This window comes from Musa acuminata, chromosome BXJ1-7 (genome assembly GCF_036884655.1).
Source record: "Musa acuminata AAA Group cultivar baxijiao chromosome BXJ1-7, Cavendish_Baxijiao_AAA, whole genome shotgun sequence".
In the NCBI taxonomy this organism is placed as follows: Eukaryota; Viridiplantae; Streptophyta; class Magnoliopsida; order Zingiberales; family Musaceae; genus Musa; species Musa acuminata.
The window spans coordinates 42,224,779-42,241,225 of NC_088333.1; the positions used below are offsets into that span (position 1 = coordinate 42,224,779).

Genomic DNA, 16,447 nt, shown 5'->3' on the forward strand with positions numbered 1-16,447 from the left:
GCGAAAGGCCAGATCAGCAACCCCATTTCTTGCTACTTTACTCTGTAACAGCTGCAGCTCTTAAGCATCCAATGCTTCAATCGTTTCAGGTGGAACCCGCACGCTTTATGTACACGTGTATCATGCTTAGTGTCTCGGCTCTGCCGAAGCGTGTCCGCAGGAAGCCAGCAATCCAAAGAGCTGGTGAGGAAGGGCTTGGCCAAAGTCCACGATCAGGTCATCTACCAAACTCTTCTACAAAAGCAGGAGATGGCCGGCAATCTGATTTCGCGCATTGGGTGGTGTTGGCTCGTGGAGTATGGCCTTTTGGTTCTTCCTTCTTCTGCCGATCGCGTCTCTGAGCACAGTTCACGCACAGCTGCCTACTACTGACGGTGATCCAGCTTCTCCTGAAGCTTAATCTGATATTGATGTTGTTTCTTCCTATTTATTCTCAGTAGTTCTCTAGCAAATGATGGCATATACGTTTCCAGATGATTTTATCATGCATTTAGGCAGTAGCTGATCCTTGATTCATGTCAGTTTTGATGCCTCCCTCAAATGTCATATGATTCACGACACTTCCTTGAAAACGATTTCGGCAATCTCTCGGCAAATGTTCACTAACGATCACAGTGGTCAATCTTCATTCTATCATCATCTTTTGCAGGATATGTAAGTATCGACTGTGGCATCAGCAGCAACACAAATTACACCGACGAAACCACCAACATACCATACGTATCAGACGACGGGTTCATCGACACAGGGACGGACCACACCATCGCCTCCAACTACGTAGACTCCTCGCTCGAGAAACAACTACAGACTCTTCGAAGCTTTCCAAATGGATCTCGGAATTGCTACGCACTGACGGTGACGCCGGAGCAGAAGTACTTGGTGAGAGCCACCTTCATGTACGGGAGCTACGACGGCCTGAACGGAGCGAGCCCCAGCAATCCCCTCCTCTTCGACATTCACCTTGGCGTCAACCTTTGGACGACCGTCAACATCACCAAGGCATCCGATGTTCATCGGGCAGAGGCCATTTTTGTTGCTTCTGCTGATTCCGCATCGGTCTGCTTGGTAAAGACTGGCTCTGCAACTCCCTTCATATCTGCACTGGAGCTACGGCCGCTCAAGAACACCGTCTATTATTACGCCAATGCTACGCAAAATCTGGTCCTGTCCTTGCGAATTAACCTGGCACCGACCACGAATCACTTGTTGAGGTGAGCTGAAGCATCACAGCTGCTGATCACCAAAATATTTCTGTTTTCTTTCAAATTACTCGTAGAATTTGATTTGATTTGATTTGATTATATTTTTAAAATATTTTGTCTATATTACAGTATTTTTTTATATTATCAAAAAATACTATAACGTTGTAAAAATATTATAAGACCGAATTATAGGAAAAAGAAAGGGAAAGAAAAGGGGAAGAGTATGTCTTTGGGTATTTATGATATTAGGTAAAAAAAAAAAAGAGGAGTTTTTTTATAATATATTTGTTCTCACAAATTTTGATATAACAAATTTATTTTTATTTAAATATTAAAATATTTCCACTAAAATTCATCCAAAAACTCAAGTTATCATGATTAAGTATTAATAATATTAACTAGTTTAAGTTAAAATATGTTATTATATATTAGAATCATAATGAGTTCATCATAGTTATTGACGGTATTTGGAGTTCCATCCATCATATATATAATAGGATAATTTATTTTAAATAAAAAAGATAACCGTACGATATACTTGTGATGTGGTGATGATCAACAGATATCCGTTCGACCGCTACGATCGCATCTGGCTGCCCTTCGTTGCTCTGGTCGGTTGGTCCTCCATATCGACCAACCTCACTGTAAATAACTACGTCAATGATCTATTCGAGGCTCCGTCGGCTGTCATGCAAACGGCGGCAGTGCCCGTTAACGCCAGCATGTTGGAATTCGACTGGGACGTTGTGGATTCGGGCGCCCCCGTTAACGAGTTCTACGCCAACCTCCACTTCTCGGAGCTTCTCCCGAACACCTCGAGGGCGTTCAACATTTACATCAATGGCGACAAGTGGTACGCTAACTATACCCCGCCCTACCTCATGTCCGATGCCATATACAGCACCACCCCCCTGACTCCTAGTCTGCGGTATAATTGGACTCTCAACTCCTCGGGCCTGTCCACGCTTCCTCCAATCCTCAACGCGGTCGAAGTCTACGCGCCGATGTTTTTCAAGAACACGCCGACCGACTCTGACGACGGTACGTTAGGATATTTCTTATTTCCTTTTACTTGAGCTGCACATCATGATAATTATCATTTCCATGACATTATATATTGTCAGCACAAGTAGAGGGCAAATTCGCCAATAGATTTTCTTCGAACAAATGCTTGAGCAGGGTCGAAATATGATGTTGATTTACAAGTGGTAAACTGATCTTAAAATTTAATATTCCCTTTTCTGGTGTCGGTTTCAAGCTCCCGTGTCTAGTTAATCATCAGAGAATTCTCATCTTCTAGGTTCAAAACCTGTTTGAGCCTAAATTTGGCTTTCTTGTATAGGCTTCTGATTACTGACATCAACTGACCAGTTCATGAACCTTAAATTTGTCAGCCACTCACAGGTTGGCTTTTCTAATGCTTATTAGTCGGGCTATTGCATTTTAGGCCTTTGGACCATATTTAATCTAACAGGAGAGCCATTAATCTTAGATTGTAAGAAAATTATGAATAATGGGAATTGCTTATAAAATGCCTTCATACCATATTATAACATTACCTTTTTTGTCATACTCGCTGCAAGTTTATTTTTTGAGGATTCATGAGTGTTCTGAGATGATCTTACTAAAGCTGGACAGGGTTAACAAAACGGATGCCAGGTAGATGTAGATGATGAAAGAGTACTTGATCCTACCATTCTATAAGATCATGTGTTTGGTTTGCAATCATCGTTAGTAATAGATCATGTGGTTTAGTGAAATATCTTTTACAGAATCCTGTGTTTGAAGTGGATGCATTGTAGAATACATGGAATAATATGTTTGTTTAGAGGCTATGATTATAATATGAAAAACGGAGTCTACTTAAAAGTACACCTTGAAGAAAAAAAAATGTTACATGCCGAAAACATTATGAGAAATACATGCTTTGAGATATTTGATACCTTGATGTTCATAATCATGTGAAAGTTTATTTTTTGTTTTCTTTTGATCCCTGTTTTTATTATTTTGTATCTTTTGCCTGGCACTAAATCTGCTATTCAAATTACACACTTTAGTAATTATTTTATTGAACAAATGATATGTCACTACACTTAGTGATTTTGGCTTGGTTTCTAATAATTTTGGAATCAGTTGATGCCATTATCAATGTCAGGGTACAATATCAACTGAAGAGAAACTGGATGGGTGATCCATGTTCCCCAAAAGAATATGCTTGGGATGGCTTGAAGTGCAGCTATGATCTCAATTCACCAAGGATCACAGATGTGTGAGTATCCAGCGTAAAGATGAAGAGAATTGCAATGATGTGAAGATCATGTTTATAAGAAAATTCTTGAGCACCGTCTAAAAGACCAAAATGTTTTGCAGAAACCTGTCGGCAAGTGCATTGACTGGCCCTATTTCCTCTTCTTTTGCCAAGCTCACAACAATCAAGTACCTGTAAGTGCTGGTAGCTTTGTTTATTCTTGATCTGCTCTCTCATTTGGTTCTGGCATAAGAAAATTGGACTAGGAATTTTTGAACCACTTAGAAATTCTATGTTAAGAAGTTAATTTACATTTTAATTTGGCTAAAATCTCATTGAAGTGTTTGATTAAAGAGGTGATTCCAGAATAATCTGTGTAAATGACATATTTGACCAAAGATACTACATAGGAATGCTATAAATTTGACACTTATGTGAATCTTTACTATAATCAAATTTTACTTTAGAGGAAAAAATTAGTTGTTGCATGACTGTCCATTTGTCATGACTTGTATTAAGTTGGCTAGTCTAAATCATGTGCCATATTAATTTGGCTAGTGTAATGGATCATTGATACTATGCGATGCATTATTTTCTCTTGGTCTCTATTTGAGGTGGAAATCAGTGATCACATACGTATGTGACTTTCCAAATCAGTAATGACTAATGTATGTGACTTTCCATGTCAGTGACTTGTCATATAACAACCTAACAGGATCCTTGCCAGATGTTCTGGGAAATTTGCCATCGCTTCAAGTCCTGTAAGAATTGCTACTCTTTCTCATCAGATTTGCAATGAAAAGGAAAATTGACCCGCTAACTTTTGGTTTCCTTCTACAGGAATTTGGCAGGCAACAATCTTTCTGGGCCAATTCCTGCTTCTCTACTAAAAAGATCACAGCAAGGGTTGCTGATACTTAGGTCTGTTTCTTTTGTTATCCTACTTATGAAGTTATAGAGGCATCTGTCATAGAGTTCTTTTTTTTTTTTGGAGCAAAAAATGAGGTTTAATATAGAGTTTAAGGGTGGTGATGGTAATAACTGAATTTTTGTTCTTTTTGCTTTGGGTTTCACCTTGTTCTCTTTTTCCAATGCCACTGCACCTAAAACATGTCCTTCGGTCTAAAACTGCAATCTCTAGTAATAATGCAACAGTTTATTTCATTTAAACTTTAACTTTTTTGAAGAAGAAACATAGACTAATTGCTAACCAATACTAATATCAAGTTAATAATTCTACTGTAGAACTGAAGGCAATCAAAATTTATGCGCCAGTGGAAATTCATGTGAGATAAAGACGGACACAGAATCAAAAAAGAAGAAGATTGCAACACCTATTATCGTGATTATTTGTCTAGTTCCTGTGGTGCTATTTCTTGTGGCTATATTTATCTTCTGTCGAATGAGAAAATCAAAAGGTAAGTGCTTGCTGCAGCAAATTATAACTGTCCATTCATGTCTTTGATGCATACTAGCTCAGATATTTGCAAGCATTAGCTACTTAATCACTCCCATACAACCTACAATTTATAATTATCATGTTTTATTTGAAAGGGTCAGCAAATATCTTGGTGCAGCCAGAGAAGGAAAGATTGTCCAACTTAGTAAAGGGTCATCAAGATAATCCTTTGCAACTTGATAATCGACAGTTTACGTACATGGAGGTGTTGAGAATAACCAACAACTTTGAAAGAACTCTTGGCAAGGGTGGATTTGGCACTGTGTACCATGGATATTTGGAAGATGGTACTCAAGTCGCAGTCAAGACACGCTCTCAATCATCTTCGCAGGGAACCAAAGAGTTTCTAGCTGAGGTAACTATTTGTCTATTTCAACCCTAACAGATTATAGATCTTAAATTTACAAGATGTCTTTCAGTTAACCGTATAATGTTTTTGAAGGGATTAGTTAGTTTAATTTGTAACTGGAGTATGGTCTGCAAACTCAAATATGCATTAGAATGTTAGTTAACTAGTGCACTTCTCCGATGGAAATATACTCTTCAATACAGGTGATGCTTTGTTTTGTAGCAGGCAGTGAATCTTGGTACTTTCTTGATAATTTATTCGTCATATTGTGTGATTTTCTAGAGCCCATTAATGCAAGGCAGGTTTTCAACATTGATAGCTTTTCCATTATTGAGGGTCAGCTTCTTTTAAGACCTGCATTTGACAAATCTGGTTTTGTTTGCAGGTGCAGCACCTGATAAGGATTCATCACAAAAGTCTAGTTTCTTTGGTTGGCTACTGCATGGATGGAGATCATCTGGCTCTTGTCTATGAGTACATGTCTCAAGGAACACTGCTGGATTATATTAGAGGTTATGAATTGTGCATCTCATTGTTGAATTTGCATCCTGAAATTGGAATTTCGCACATTAGATTCCTGATGTTTCTATAAAGAATAGGATTTCTGTTTGGTTCATTTTCATAGCAGCTTTTGAGTGAAACATAAGCAAATTATAGGTTAGCATATCAACCTTATGCATCTTGCAGTTTGAGAAAAGGTAAATTGGCCATTTATTTCATTTTTTAGATCCATTTTTCTTTGAGGAAAAGTAAGATCATTTGATTTTACTATACTACCTGTGGTTATAGAAGGTTTCATCAACATGATGGCATAGACCGCGGGAAATGGTGACATTTTAATTATTTTCTTGTTTCAGTTTTCTTTGGTTACAGTTATAGAAGATCATCTGTAGAATTCTTATATGACAAATTGACACAAAATTTGTTCTTTGGCAGAAAGAGATGTTGCCTCCTCATACTTTGTAAGTCATAAGAAAGCAACTTAAAAACTTATATCTTAAACTAAAAGGAAAATTCACATAAAGTGAAAGTTCTACTGAAGAAAAAATCCTGATGGTGATTATATGACATTCTATCCACTTTAGAACCTGATGAAACTATGTAAAATACCTTGATAAGCTAGTGCACCCTTGCTGCTTTCCACAATCAAATGCAGCAATTTTCACATTTGACGCACAGCAATTTCTTATGCCTTGATTACTAGAAAGGCATCACTACTGTCTTGAGCGTCAAACTGACAACTGTAACAGGAATTAAGCACTCTGTATTACATAATTTTCAGTAAACTTCCAGTGAAGTGATGAAAGCATTATTGTAATCGTCTTCTTCGACAGGTAAAACTCGCAATGCCAGTGCTTTTAGTTGGGGAAAACGTCTCCAGATCGCAATTGAAGCTGCACAAGGTTTGGTAGCAAATTTGCAACGCACAATATTAAGCTGTTTGTGTATCTCTTCATTTTACATTAGCAGTTTTCCATGATGTGCAGGTCTAGAATATTTGCACAAGGGATGCAAACCACCACTAATACATAGGGATGTGAAGACTGCAAATATCCTTTTGAGTGAACAGCTAGAGGCAAAGATCGCAGATTTTGGGCTGTCCAAGGCTATCCAAAATGATGTTACTAATGTGCCCACGGCAGTGGTTGGCACACCCGGATACCTTGATCCGGAGTACGTAACAAACTGTTTCATTATTCTTTTTATTTTGGCCCATATAGATATATATGTCACTAAAATTTATCACTAAGAACAGGAAGAATGTTTCTCATCCACACGGCTGAACTTATGTGATTATGAGTCGTGTAACATATATAGTGAACCATGACAGTGAGTCTAATTCTGATGTGCTTTGGTGCTTGTTCAGGTATTACATCTCCTGCCAACTCAGTGAGAAGAGTGATGTGTACGGATTTGGGGTGATCCTGTTGGAGCTCATCACAGCTGAGCCGCCAATTCTTATAGGCAGACAGAATGCTCATATAGTTCAACGGGTGCGCGAAAGGCTTGCCAACGGGAATATCGAGGATGTCGTCGATTCCAAGCTGCAGGGGGAGTACGACGTGAATTCGGTGTGGAAGGTTGCTGATATAGCATTTAGGTGCACGGCACAAGCCTCCCACCAGAGACCCACCATGACGGACGTTGTAGCAGAGCTGAAGGAGAGCTTGGCACTGGAGTGTCCTCATGATACCATGAGCAATAGTAACATCTACGCAGAAACCAATGAGGCGAGCCAGAATACCACTATAGAAATGGAACGATTTGTGGAGTTCTCTCCATCAGCAAGATAGAACCATGGGCTGTGTGGGATGATGCGTACTTCTACGTTCAATTGAGCTCTAATTTTGTCTTAGAGACTGATATGTACTATAATGTTGTGCTTTGATGAGTGTACGGTAAACACTAAGCTAAATAAGTTCTGGGTGAATCTTGGATGTGCGTGGTTCGAATTGTCCGAAACCATGTTGAAGGCTACTGTGCCCTGTCGATACGCTGTGTTTTGTGTACAGTGCAGGTTGATCCTTGTGGATAATAATACTCTGTCCATCTGCTCTTCCACGCCGCCCCGTAAGCGTTCTGCCTTATCTTCTTCCTCCTCTCTCTCTCTCTCTCTCTCTCTCTCTCTCTCTCTCTCTCCCTTCGGCTTCGCCCACCTTTACTTCTCAAACATAAGAATACAATTCATAATCCTTCAGCTATCCTGTAGGATTTGACATTCTCCTGGAGAGGCATTGGCTCATGCGTGGCATGCATGACTGACATTGACACAAATGGCTTAGGAAGAATCTGCAGGGCATGTTTCGTGCATTGTCCTACAACAACAGCCATCAGACCAGCGGATAACGGTAAGAGATATACTAAACGTCCGTTGACCTCCACCAAGTCAGAAGGTCATTTCGTAGAGGTCTCTATCTTCTTCACTAGCTACGATGCAACGATGCACGAATCTTAATGTCCGTCACGCTTCTTGAGAAGAAACCACGGGCCAGATTATGTCAACGCATCTGACTTTGTCGAGAACACCGTCATCTTACGATCTCAAAATCTCACCTATATTTCTTGCTAATTGAACACGTCTTGCATACGCTCGGTGGACTTTATTATTCGCAGAAAAATCTGGCATGACAAGTAATCTAATACAGATGTTATTAATCATGCATCCACTTGAGTCGAACCACTTGCCAAAAGAACGAAGTATATGTCTGAAGTATAATATACCTTCGTTCCCTTAACGTGGTTTCCTTCTTCTTCTTCGTGGGATGGAGGAGTTGACCCAGAACGAAGTATTAAGTATGAAGTCGTCTCCCTCTGCCAGAAGCTTACCGAGGGATCATCTCAGCTTGGGAACGAGAGGGATGGCTCTTTGGTTCTTTCTTCTGTTGGAGATAGCAGTACTTGTCACAGTTCATGGCCAAGACAGTCGAGGTGATCCATCTCTTTGTCTAAAGCTAATCATAAAGATGTTTACGTTGTCATTTTGAATCCTTAGTTTATGGTTTCCTCGATAGTGTTATGGTTATGACGCTATGCAGGCTGTGATTCAAATTAAGGACTTGTTGTGATCGTCTAATTGCTAGCAAGTAGATGATAAGATCATGTCGCATCTCTCTGCTTAAGCTTTTCGCCTGAATCATCATCTCGTCTTTTGGCAGACTTCATAAGCATCGACTGTGGCATAACCAGCAATACTAATTACACCCACGGTAAGACCGACATACTCTACGTATCCGATGACCAGTTCACGGACACGGGGATCAATCACCAAGTCGCCTCAAACTACGTGTCTTCCTCGCTCGACGAACTACTGTTGACGGTGCGAAGCTTTCCCAACGCTTCCCGAAGTTGCTACGTCTTGAAGCCGGTGATTCAGTACCGGAAGTACATCGTGAGGGCGACCTTCATGTACGGGAACTACGACGGCCTGAACCGTGCGAACGTCGTCAAGCCGCTGCTGTTCGATCTGTACATGGATGTCAACTTTTGGCAGACGGTCAACGTCAGTGATCCGACAAGCATTTACGAGGTCGAGGCCGTGGCCGTTGCTTTGGCGGATTCTGTGTCGGTGTGCTTGGTGGATACGGGCTCGGGAACTCCCTTCATATCTGCACTGGAGCTGAGGCCGCTTGTGGATGTCATGTATCCTTCTGCAAACACCTCGCAGAGTCTGGTTCTTTACTCTCGCCTTAACGTCGGACCTTCGAGAAATAGCTCAGCGTTGAGGTAAGGAATCTTACAGAATCTTCATGGTTGACTTCTTTTGACGTTATTTTCGGTTTCTTTTCGCGCTTTGGTTGATGAACAGATATCCCGATGACCCCTACGATCGCATATGGTGGCCATGGACGAGTCCGGACGCGTGGATGGAGATATCAACCACCGAAACGATCAGCAACAGCGAGAAGGATCTGTTCCAGCCGCCGACGGCCGTCATGCAGACCGCGGCCACACCCTCGGGGAACAGCCCGAAGATGGAGTTCTACTGGACCTTCGCGGATGCGCAGGTCCCAAACAACGAGTTCTACGTCAACTTGTTCTTCACCGAGTTCGAGCACAACACCTCGAGACTGTTCAACGTGTATCTCAACGACGTTCTGCAGACAAATTACACCCCGCCCTACGGGTCGGTGAGCTATTTGTACAACACCCGCCCCCTGGATCCGGCGTCCAAGTACCAGTGGGCCCTCAACTCCACGGGCCTGTCCACCCTGCCCCCCATCCTTAACGCCATCGAGGTTTTCACGGCGATGCATCTCACGCGGGCGGCCACCGCCTCCGGAGACGGTATGTTCTTCCCTTCTTGGATGAGAAATTGCGTTGCATGCACATATCTCGTAAGTGTTCCCTGTTGCGCATTGCACGAAAGGTGTTTGGTGTTTTTCCAATGACTCGTATTGCCGGACATGTTTGGTCCGAAGTTGTCCTCTGCTTTTCGCCTGATCTTTCTCAGAACTTGTTGATATCTTGCAGAACATGCTTTCAGCACTTTCGATTTCCTTTTGTGGATCATTTTATTAAGCAAATGTCATGCCATTACACTGTAATGACTTGAAGTTTGGTATTTGATCATTTCGAAAACCAGCTGATGCCATTAATGCCATCAAGGAACAACATCAAGTGAAGAGAAGTTGGATGGGTGATCCATGTGCCCCAAAACAATACCCTTGGGATGGCCTAAATTGTAGCTATGGAACCAATTCATCAAGGATCATAGCTATGTGAGTTTTCCATTAGAAAACAAAGAAAATATAATGGTCCTGGAGATCATTTCTGACTGACAAAAATGTTCTGCAGAAACTTGTCTTCGAGTGCATTGACTGGAGTTATTTCCTCTTCTTTTGCTAAGCTCACAGAAATCAAGTACCTGTAAGTGCTAGTAGCTTTATTATTTTTCTCTTTGCACTCCATATGTCCCCTTTTTTTTTTAGTCTGAGGATTAGAATTTGAAGATGAATGCTACATCAATTTATTGAATAGATGCAATTTGGTCTGTCATTGAGTTGCAATATTTTTTGTTCGGTTAAGAATTTGCCATACAATTATTTTTCATGTGTTCTATCGAAGAGATGTTCCAAAAATAAGCTGGATAGATGACATATAGACCTTCAAATATTGTATTTAGTGTTTCGTTAAACTTTCACATAACTATAGAGCCTTAATTATAATCAACTGTTGCATCGAATAAGCTACTTAATTAGTGCATGTATGTGGACTTGACATCCTACTGATTGAATTATATATTAATAATTAGCAGTTTAATGTATATGGTTCATCTCAAATCGAAATATTTTACTATTATCATGTGATGTATTTATATTCATTACTTTTTAAAACTTCCTGTCAAGTATCTTTTTTGTCTGAAAAAAGAAATTTATTAAGACTTAAGGAGCCAAGTTACAAAAAAATAAAGGGATTACAGTTGAAAAATAGACAGGTGACTCCTTAGAACTGAGTCTACCGAAGTAGAATCCAACTTATTACATCTCCCTAAGTCGGCAAGCCATCCGCCAACCTTATCGACCTCCCTAAAAACATGCCTTGACATACCGATAATGAAGGTCTCCAAAATGAAAAGGAAATCTCTCATCACATCATCTTGGAAATTCTCAACTCAAACACAATGGTATAATAGATTAATATACACCGATAATTGTCTCGTTAGCAATTCTGATTAGAACAGGGTATTACTAGAAAGAAGCTCTGTCACAATAGGATTTCTGATGTATTTCATTGCAGCAAGTAATTACCTAATTTGTACACAACTGCTAGATGTTCCAATTGACATGTTGAACATGCTAAACCCAACGATAGTGGCACCGATGTCCCTTAATGACATGTTATGAAGGTGATCAATGATAAAACTTTTGGTCCTGGTAGAATATCGTAGTCAACTAGTTTGGTTCTGATGTATTTCCTGTAATTCCTTTTATTCTGATATTTCTGAAGAGAGTAACTAATTGCATATGTGACTTTCCATTTCAGTGACTTGTCTTACAACAACCTAACAGGACCAATACCTGATGCTTTAGGAACGTTGTCATCACTCCAAGTCCTGTAAGGATTGCTAACATTCCTGTCATTATAGTAGAAAAACTTGGCTGCTCTAATTTTTGGCATTTTCTGCAGAAATTTGACAGGCAACAATCTTAATGGGTCAATTCCTGCTTCTCTACTGAAAAAATCACAACAAGAAGCACTGACATTTAGGTTTGTTTTCTCTCTAGACCTTATGGTGCTGCAATGATATCCTTGATAATGTTCTCCTACATTGAACTGATCTGTACTAAGGCTGAGCCATAAGGAAAGCTTCAAGTCTAAGAGAAACCTGTTCGATATAGGTTTGCCACCCTTACAGTGACATGTTCCTGGACTTGCATTAGAAGTGCATGAGCAACTTCCTTGGTGCCTATTTCTGTTGTCGATTAATGCATTCAGGTTAGCCTTGAGTAATAGAAAAATAAGATGTTTAAGATAGGATTAGTGTCTGCAAATTGAAGCTCAAGGTCCTCACCCTTCCCCTTACTAGATGTTCGCATCAATTGTTTCTAATACTACTACTACATTTTTAGTAATCTTCTTCACCGGTGTCTAACCTTATAAGACATTAGAACTTTTTTAACATATAATGAACAAGCATTTTCTTGGTATACGGCTGTGTATGCTTAGGTACAATTTGTACATTTTAAACTCACTTTTCGTATGGTGGAGATCCTATATATGCCAAGGACTCTAATTTTGCACTGAGTTAAAGATTGTATACTTAACATGAAAACAAAGATGGAGTTCTGTAATATAGAAAATATAAAAAAAAAGACTATGTTGGAGTTTGGGTTGCATATTAGAGCATCATTACTTCAAATTTAAATATCTAACAATTTTGTTGAGTAGTTTGCGGTATGATAGCCTTGATCAACTAACTGTAGTATAAGGGTAGGATTAGGATTGAAGATGAAAGATGTAAGATTCATCTGACTATTACGTTGAATATTGTATGGAGGATCAGATAGACAAATCACAATAAGATTGAGAAAATTGATGGCTTTGAAGTTGGTTATGTACAATTGTACATTGATCTTCGCTTTTTGGCATTGATGGGAGTCTCATGACTTGCCCGCCTTTTAGCAGCATTTGTTATGGGATCTCTATGTTTGTGCAAGAAAGTGAGAAACAAATGAGCTGACTCACTCTAACTACATATACATGAGTCCTGCATTTTGTTATTACATTTTTTACAATTTCCTTAGACTGCATTCTGCTTCGTTTGTCAGACTCCCATTTTTTCTATATATTAAATTCTAATATCAAATTGCATAACTCATTGCTAGCTATGAAGGCAATCCTAATCTTGGTACTGATGGAACTTCAAATGGATCAAAGAAGAAGAGTGGAACACCCATGACTGTGACTTACATTGTGGTTCCTGTGGTGGTGGTTCTACTGCTTGTAGTCATCATATTTGTTGTGTGGAGAGTAAGAAAGTTTCGAGGTAAGTGTTTCTTGATGCAAACCCTTGCTTCTATGTTAGTGCCATTTCACTTTCAACATAGGCATGCCTAGGAAGCTCATACTTAATCCCACTTTCTGTGTTTCACATTAAAGGATCAACACAAGATATCCATGCGAGGCCAATGATTGATAACTTCTCCATACCAGCAACAGTCAATCCAGAGAATCCTTTTCAACATGAGAATCGACAATTTTCATACAAGGAGCTGGAGAAAATAACGAGGAAATTCACAAATGTCCTTGGCAAAGGCGGATTTGGTACTGTCTTCCTAGGCTATTTAGAAGATGGTACTCGAGTTGCAGTCAAGACACGGTCTGAATCATCATCCCAAGGCACCAAAGAGTTTCTAGCCGAGGTAATTAGTTTGACCCAAGTTAGTGATACAGTAGTTGGCTTCAAACTAGCAGTAGCTTTCTTAGATCATTAACATTATGTTGAACCCAGAATGTGGTTTGCATCCTTGAGTATACTGTAAAATCACTGGAAACTGAAGCAGTGATTTCCAGTGAAGATGTAGTGATCAATGCAGGTGATCTCATCTCATGGCAGCAGGGCATAAATCTAGATATTTTCTTGGTTATTTGTCAAATTCCTTGCTATTTTTTATTTATGATAATGAGCCTATGGATCCTAATTCTGCTTTTTCCAACATTATCTTCTTGTTTGTACATCGTCGAAGGTTCATGCTCTTCTTCTTAAATTCTGCATCTAAGAAATCAGGTTCTTATTACAGGCACAGAACTTGGCAAAGATACATCATAGGAACCTTGTTTCTTTGGTTGGCTACTGCATGGATGGAGAACACCTGGCGCTTGTCTATGAGTTCATGTCACAAGGAACCCTACAAGATCATCTTAAAGGTTCAGAATCATGCATTTTCTTCCAATTATATCCCAAAAGTAGGATTATTTGTAATTACTACCTGTTTCGATAAATGGTGCAATCTGTTTCGTTTATTTTCCACAAATGTTTTCAATTGACAAAGTAAAAAAGCAAGTTGGCTAAACATTTGCTATCCAGTTCATCATTACTATTTTCAGTGATGTTTGATTTAATTGCCTTTGAATAGGTAAAACTCCCGGTGCTACTGCTTTGACCTGGGGACAGCGTCTTCAGATCGCAGTCGAAGCTGCACAAGGTTTGGCACTAATACATACACTAATCCACCTGACCCATCCATAAGGCTTTCTGTCGTTCTCTTTGTTCTACATCCATGTGCTTCAACAACATGCAGGACTGGAGTATTTGCACAAGGGATGCAAACCACCACTAGTCCACAGAGATGTGAAGAGCGCAAACATCCTGTTGAGTGAAAGCCTGGAGGCCAAGATAGCAGATTTTGGGTTGTCAAGGGCTTTCGACAATGCCAACCATACTCATGTATCCACAGCAGTCGTTGGTACCCCCGGGTATCTCGATCCAGAGTAAGTCATGGTTGCTCCTTCCCTTTTCTTTTTCCTCGTTTCCTACACAGCTTGAGATTCATAAAAAACTCCGATACCAAAGCGATGATCGACGTAAATTAATCCACCAGTCCCTTGGCAAATGTTGTTTGATGTCGAAGTCGTATGAGGCTGACAAAAGGATATACTGGAAAACTTATATTCATCCTCTTATCAGAGGTTGATATACAAATCTTTTCAGCTTAGACATGCGGAATACTCTTTTCTTTCCTCGACTTTTGTATCCATAATGAGGTCTTACCATTAATCACATACATAGTGTTGATGGTTTGCCACTTACATTCTCTGATGCATACTCTTTTTTGTTTGATTTCAGTTCTCGTAGCATTTTGTATTTATAACTGATAGAAATGAAATAGAAAGAAGAAGATTGTACTGATGAAGCTTTAACTTAAATGCATTAACATGTATTTTTCTTATTTATATAGATTAGGAGAAAGAATTTTAACTAGATGTAAGCTAATTTGACTTTGCTTTTGCTCTACTTTAGGTACTCTTCTTCCTACCAACTCAGCGCAAAGAGTGACGTGTATAGTTTCGGGGTGGTTGTCTTCGAGCTGATGACCGGAAAACCTCCTATCGTTGCCACCGGTAACCATGCTACTGGTTTAGCTCAATGGGCACGCCAACAGCTTAACAACGGGAATATTGAGGATGTGATCGACCCAAAGCTGACGAGAGGGTACGATATAAATTCCGTTTGGAAAGCTGCTGATGTAGCACTGAGATGCACAGAGCATGAATCCCGTAGGAGGCCGACCATGGCCGACGTCGTCATGGAGCTGAAGGAGAGCTTTGCATTAGAGAGCGCTTATTACAGGACTGAGTTCCCATCCACAACAAGCAACTGGAATCCACACACACAAAACGCATCTGAAAGAAGCCAGACCTCTGCGTTTGAAGTAGAACAGTTCCCAAGGTTCACTCCATCAGCAAGGTGACTTCAGTTTGTGATCACTAAAAGTCGAGGTTTGATCCTTTCAATGTCTCTCCAATAATATGATCTTTGAAGACTGGTATCTGCTTTCTGGAACCATATTTTAGATTGGCATTCATTCCACCATTCTCTCTATTAGAGTTCACCAAGTTGGACAGAGAGAATGCTTCTTTGATCAAAGTGGCTCCTATAGGATTTAAATTTAAATGTGATCTCATGAGTTTGTATTGGTAAGCTTTAATATCTCTAATTATGTTTAGAATAAATTTAAATGTTTATTTCTTTTTTATTTTTAAACATATTAAAAAAAAAGTTATGTGTTGGAGTGGAAATAAAATAAGGATTAAAAACATTGAAAATGCAAAATTAAGTTTTCACAGCCTTTCGAATGCTGACTTTCCAACTTTAAATGCTGAATTGATGGTTTGGTAGTCAGTAGGAGGCACTGCTACTTTGACTTATTATGATGTTTTGATGGAGGAAAAAAAGGTGTGCTATTTATCAACGCTTTGTTTTCTAGGGTGATTTGATGTTTCATGTCATGTCCATTCATTGAATGATGTCCAACCAATTTGCAACGTCCACTTGGAGGGATTGAATCCCATCTACCAAAATCATTTTCAACAGTGATGTGGCCTCAATTTCTCATCATCTATTTAGTCTTCGGACTGAGTCGTAGATTCTAATATTTCAGTGACTTTGAGAGATAAAGACAGGCGAAGGAAGATTCTTTACCATTTATATGTTATTAGTATTTATCTTCGGCAATTAACTGTTGTTT

The 16,447-nt window shown here is 39.6% G+C and overlaps 1 protein-coding gene across 1 annotated transcript; it reads left to right on the top strand.

Moving 5' to 3' along the window:
* Window positions 1-254: 254 nt before the first annotated feature.
* Window positions 255-16,387, top strand: LOC135679781 (uncharacterized). The gene is made up of 26 exons (XM_065193765.1): window positions 255-374; window positions 650-1,211; window positions 1,765-2,243; window positions 3,336-3,471; window positions 3,573-3,644; window positions 4,140-4,211; window positions 4,291-4,371; window positions 4,696-4,868; window positions 5,005-5,264; window positions 5,644-5,770; window positions 6,593-6,661; window positions 6,746-6,932; window positions 7,126-7,549; window positions 8,495-8,687; window positions 8,915-9,482; window positions 9,565-10,043; window positions 10,342-10,477; window positions 10,554-10,625; window positions 11,742-11,813; window positions 11,886-11,966; window positions 13,085-13,245; window positions 13,359-13,621; window positions 14,000-14,126; window positions 14,336-14,404; window positions 14,501-14,690; window positions 15,220-16,387. Exons 1-26 carry the CDS (start codon window positions 299-301, stop codon window positions 15,668-15,670), a joined length of 5,580 nt encoding a protein of 1,859 aa, XP_065049837.1. The 5' UTR covers window positions 255-298; the 3' UTR covers window positions 15,671-16,387.
* The last annotated feature ends 60 nt before the right edge of the window (window positions 16,388-16,447 follow it).

Bases quoted from the DNA above. Each gene is read 5' to 3' on its own strand.
- LOC135679781 (XM_065193765.1), top strand. From the start codon at position 299: ATGGCCTTTTGGTTCTTCCTTCTTCTGCCGATCGCGTCTCTGAGCACA. The intron at 2,244-3,335 runs GTACGTTAGGAT...TTTTGGAATCAG, and splicing joins GCCGACCGACTCTGACGACG to TTGATGCCATTATCAATGTC. The intron at 6,662-6,745 runs GTTTGGTAGCAA...CATGATGTGCAG, and splicing joins CGCAATTGAAGCTGCACAAG to GTCTAGAATATTTGCACAAG.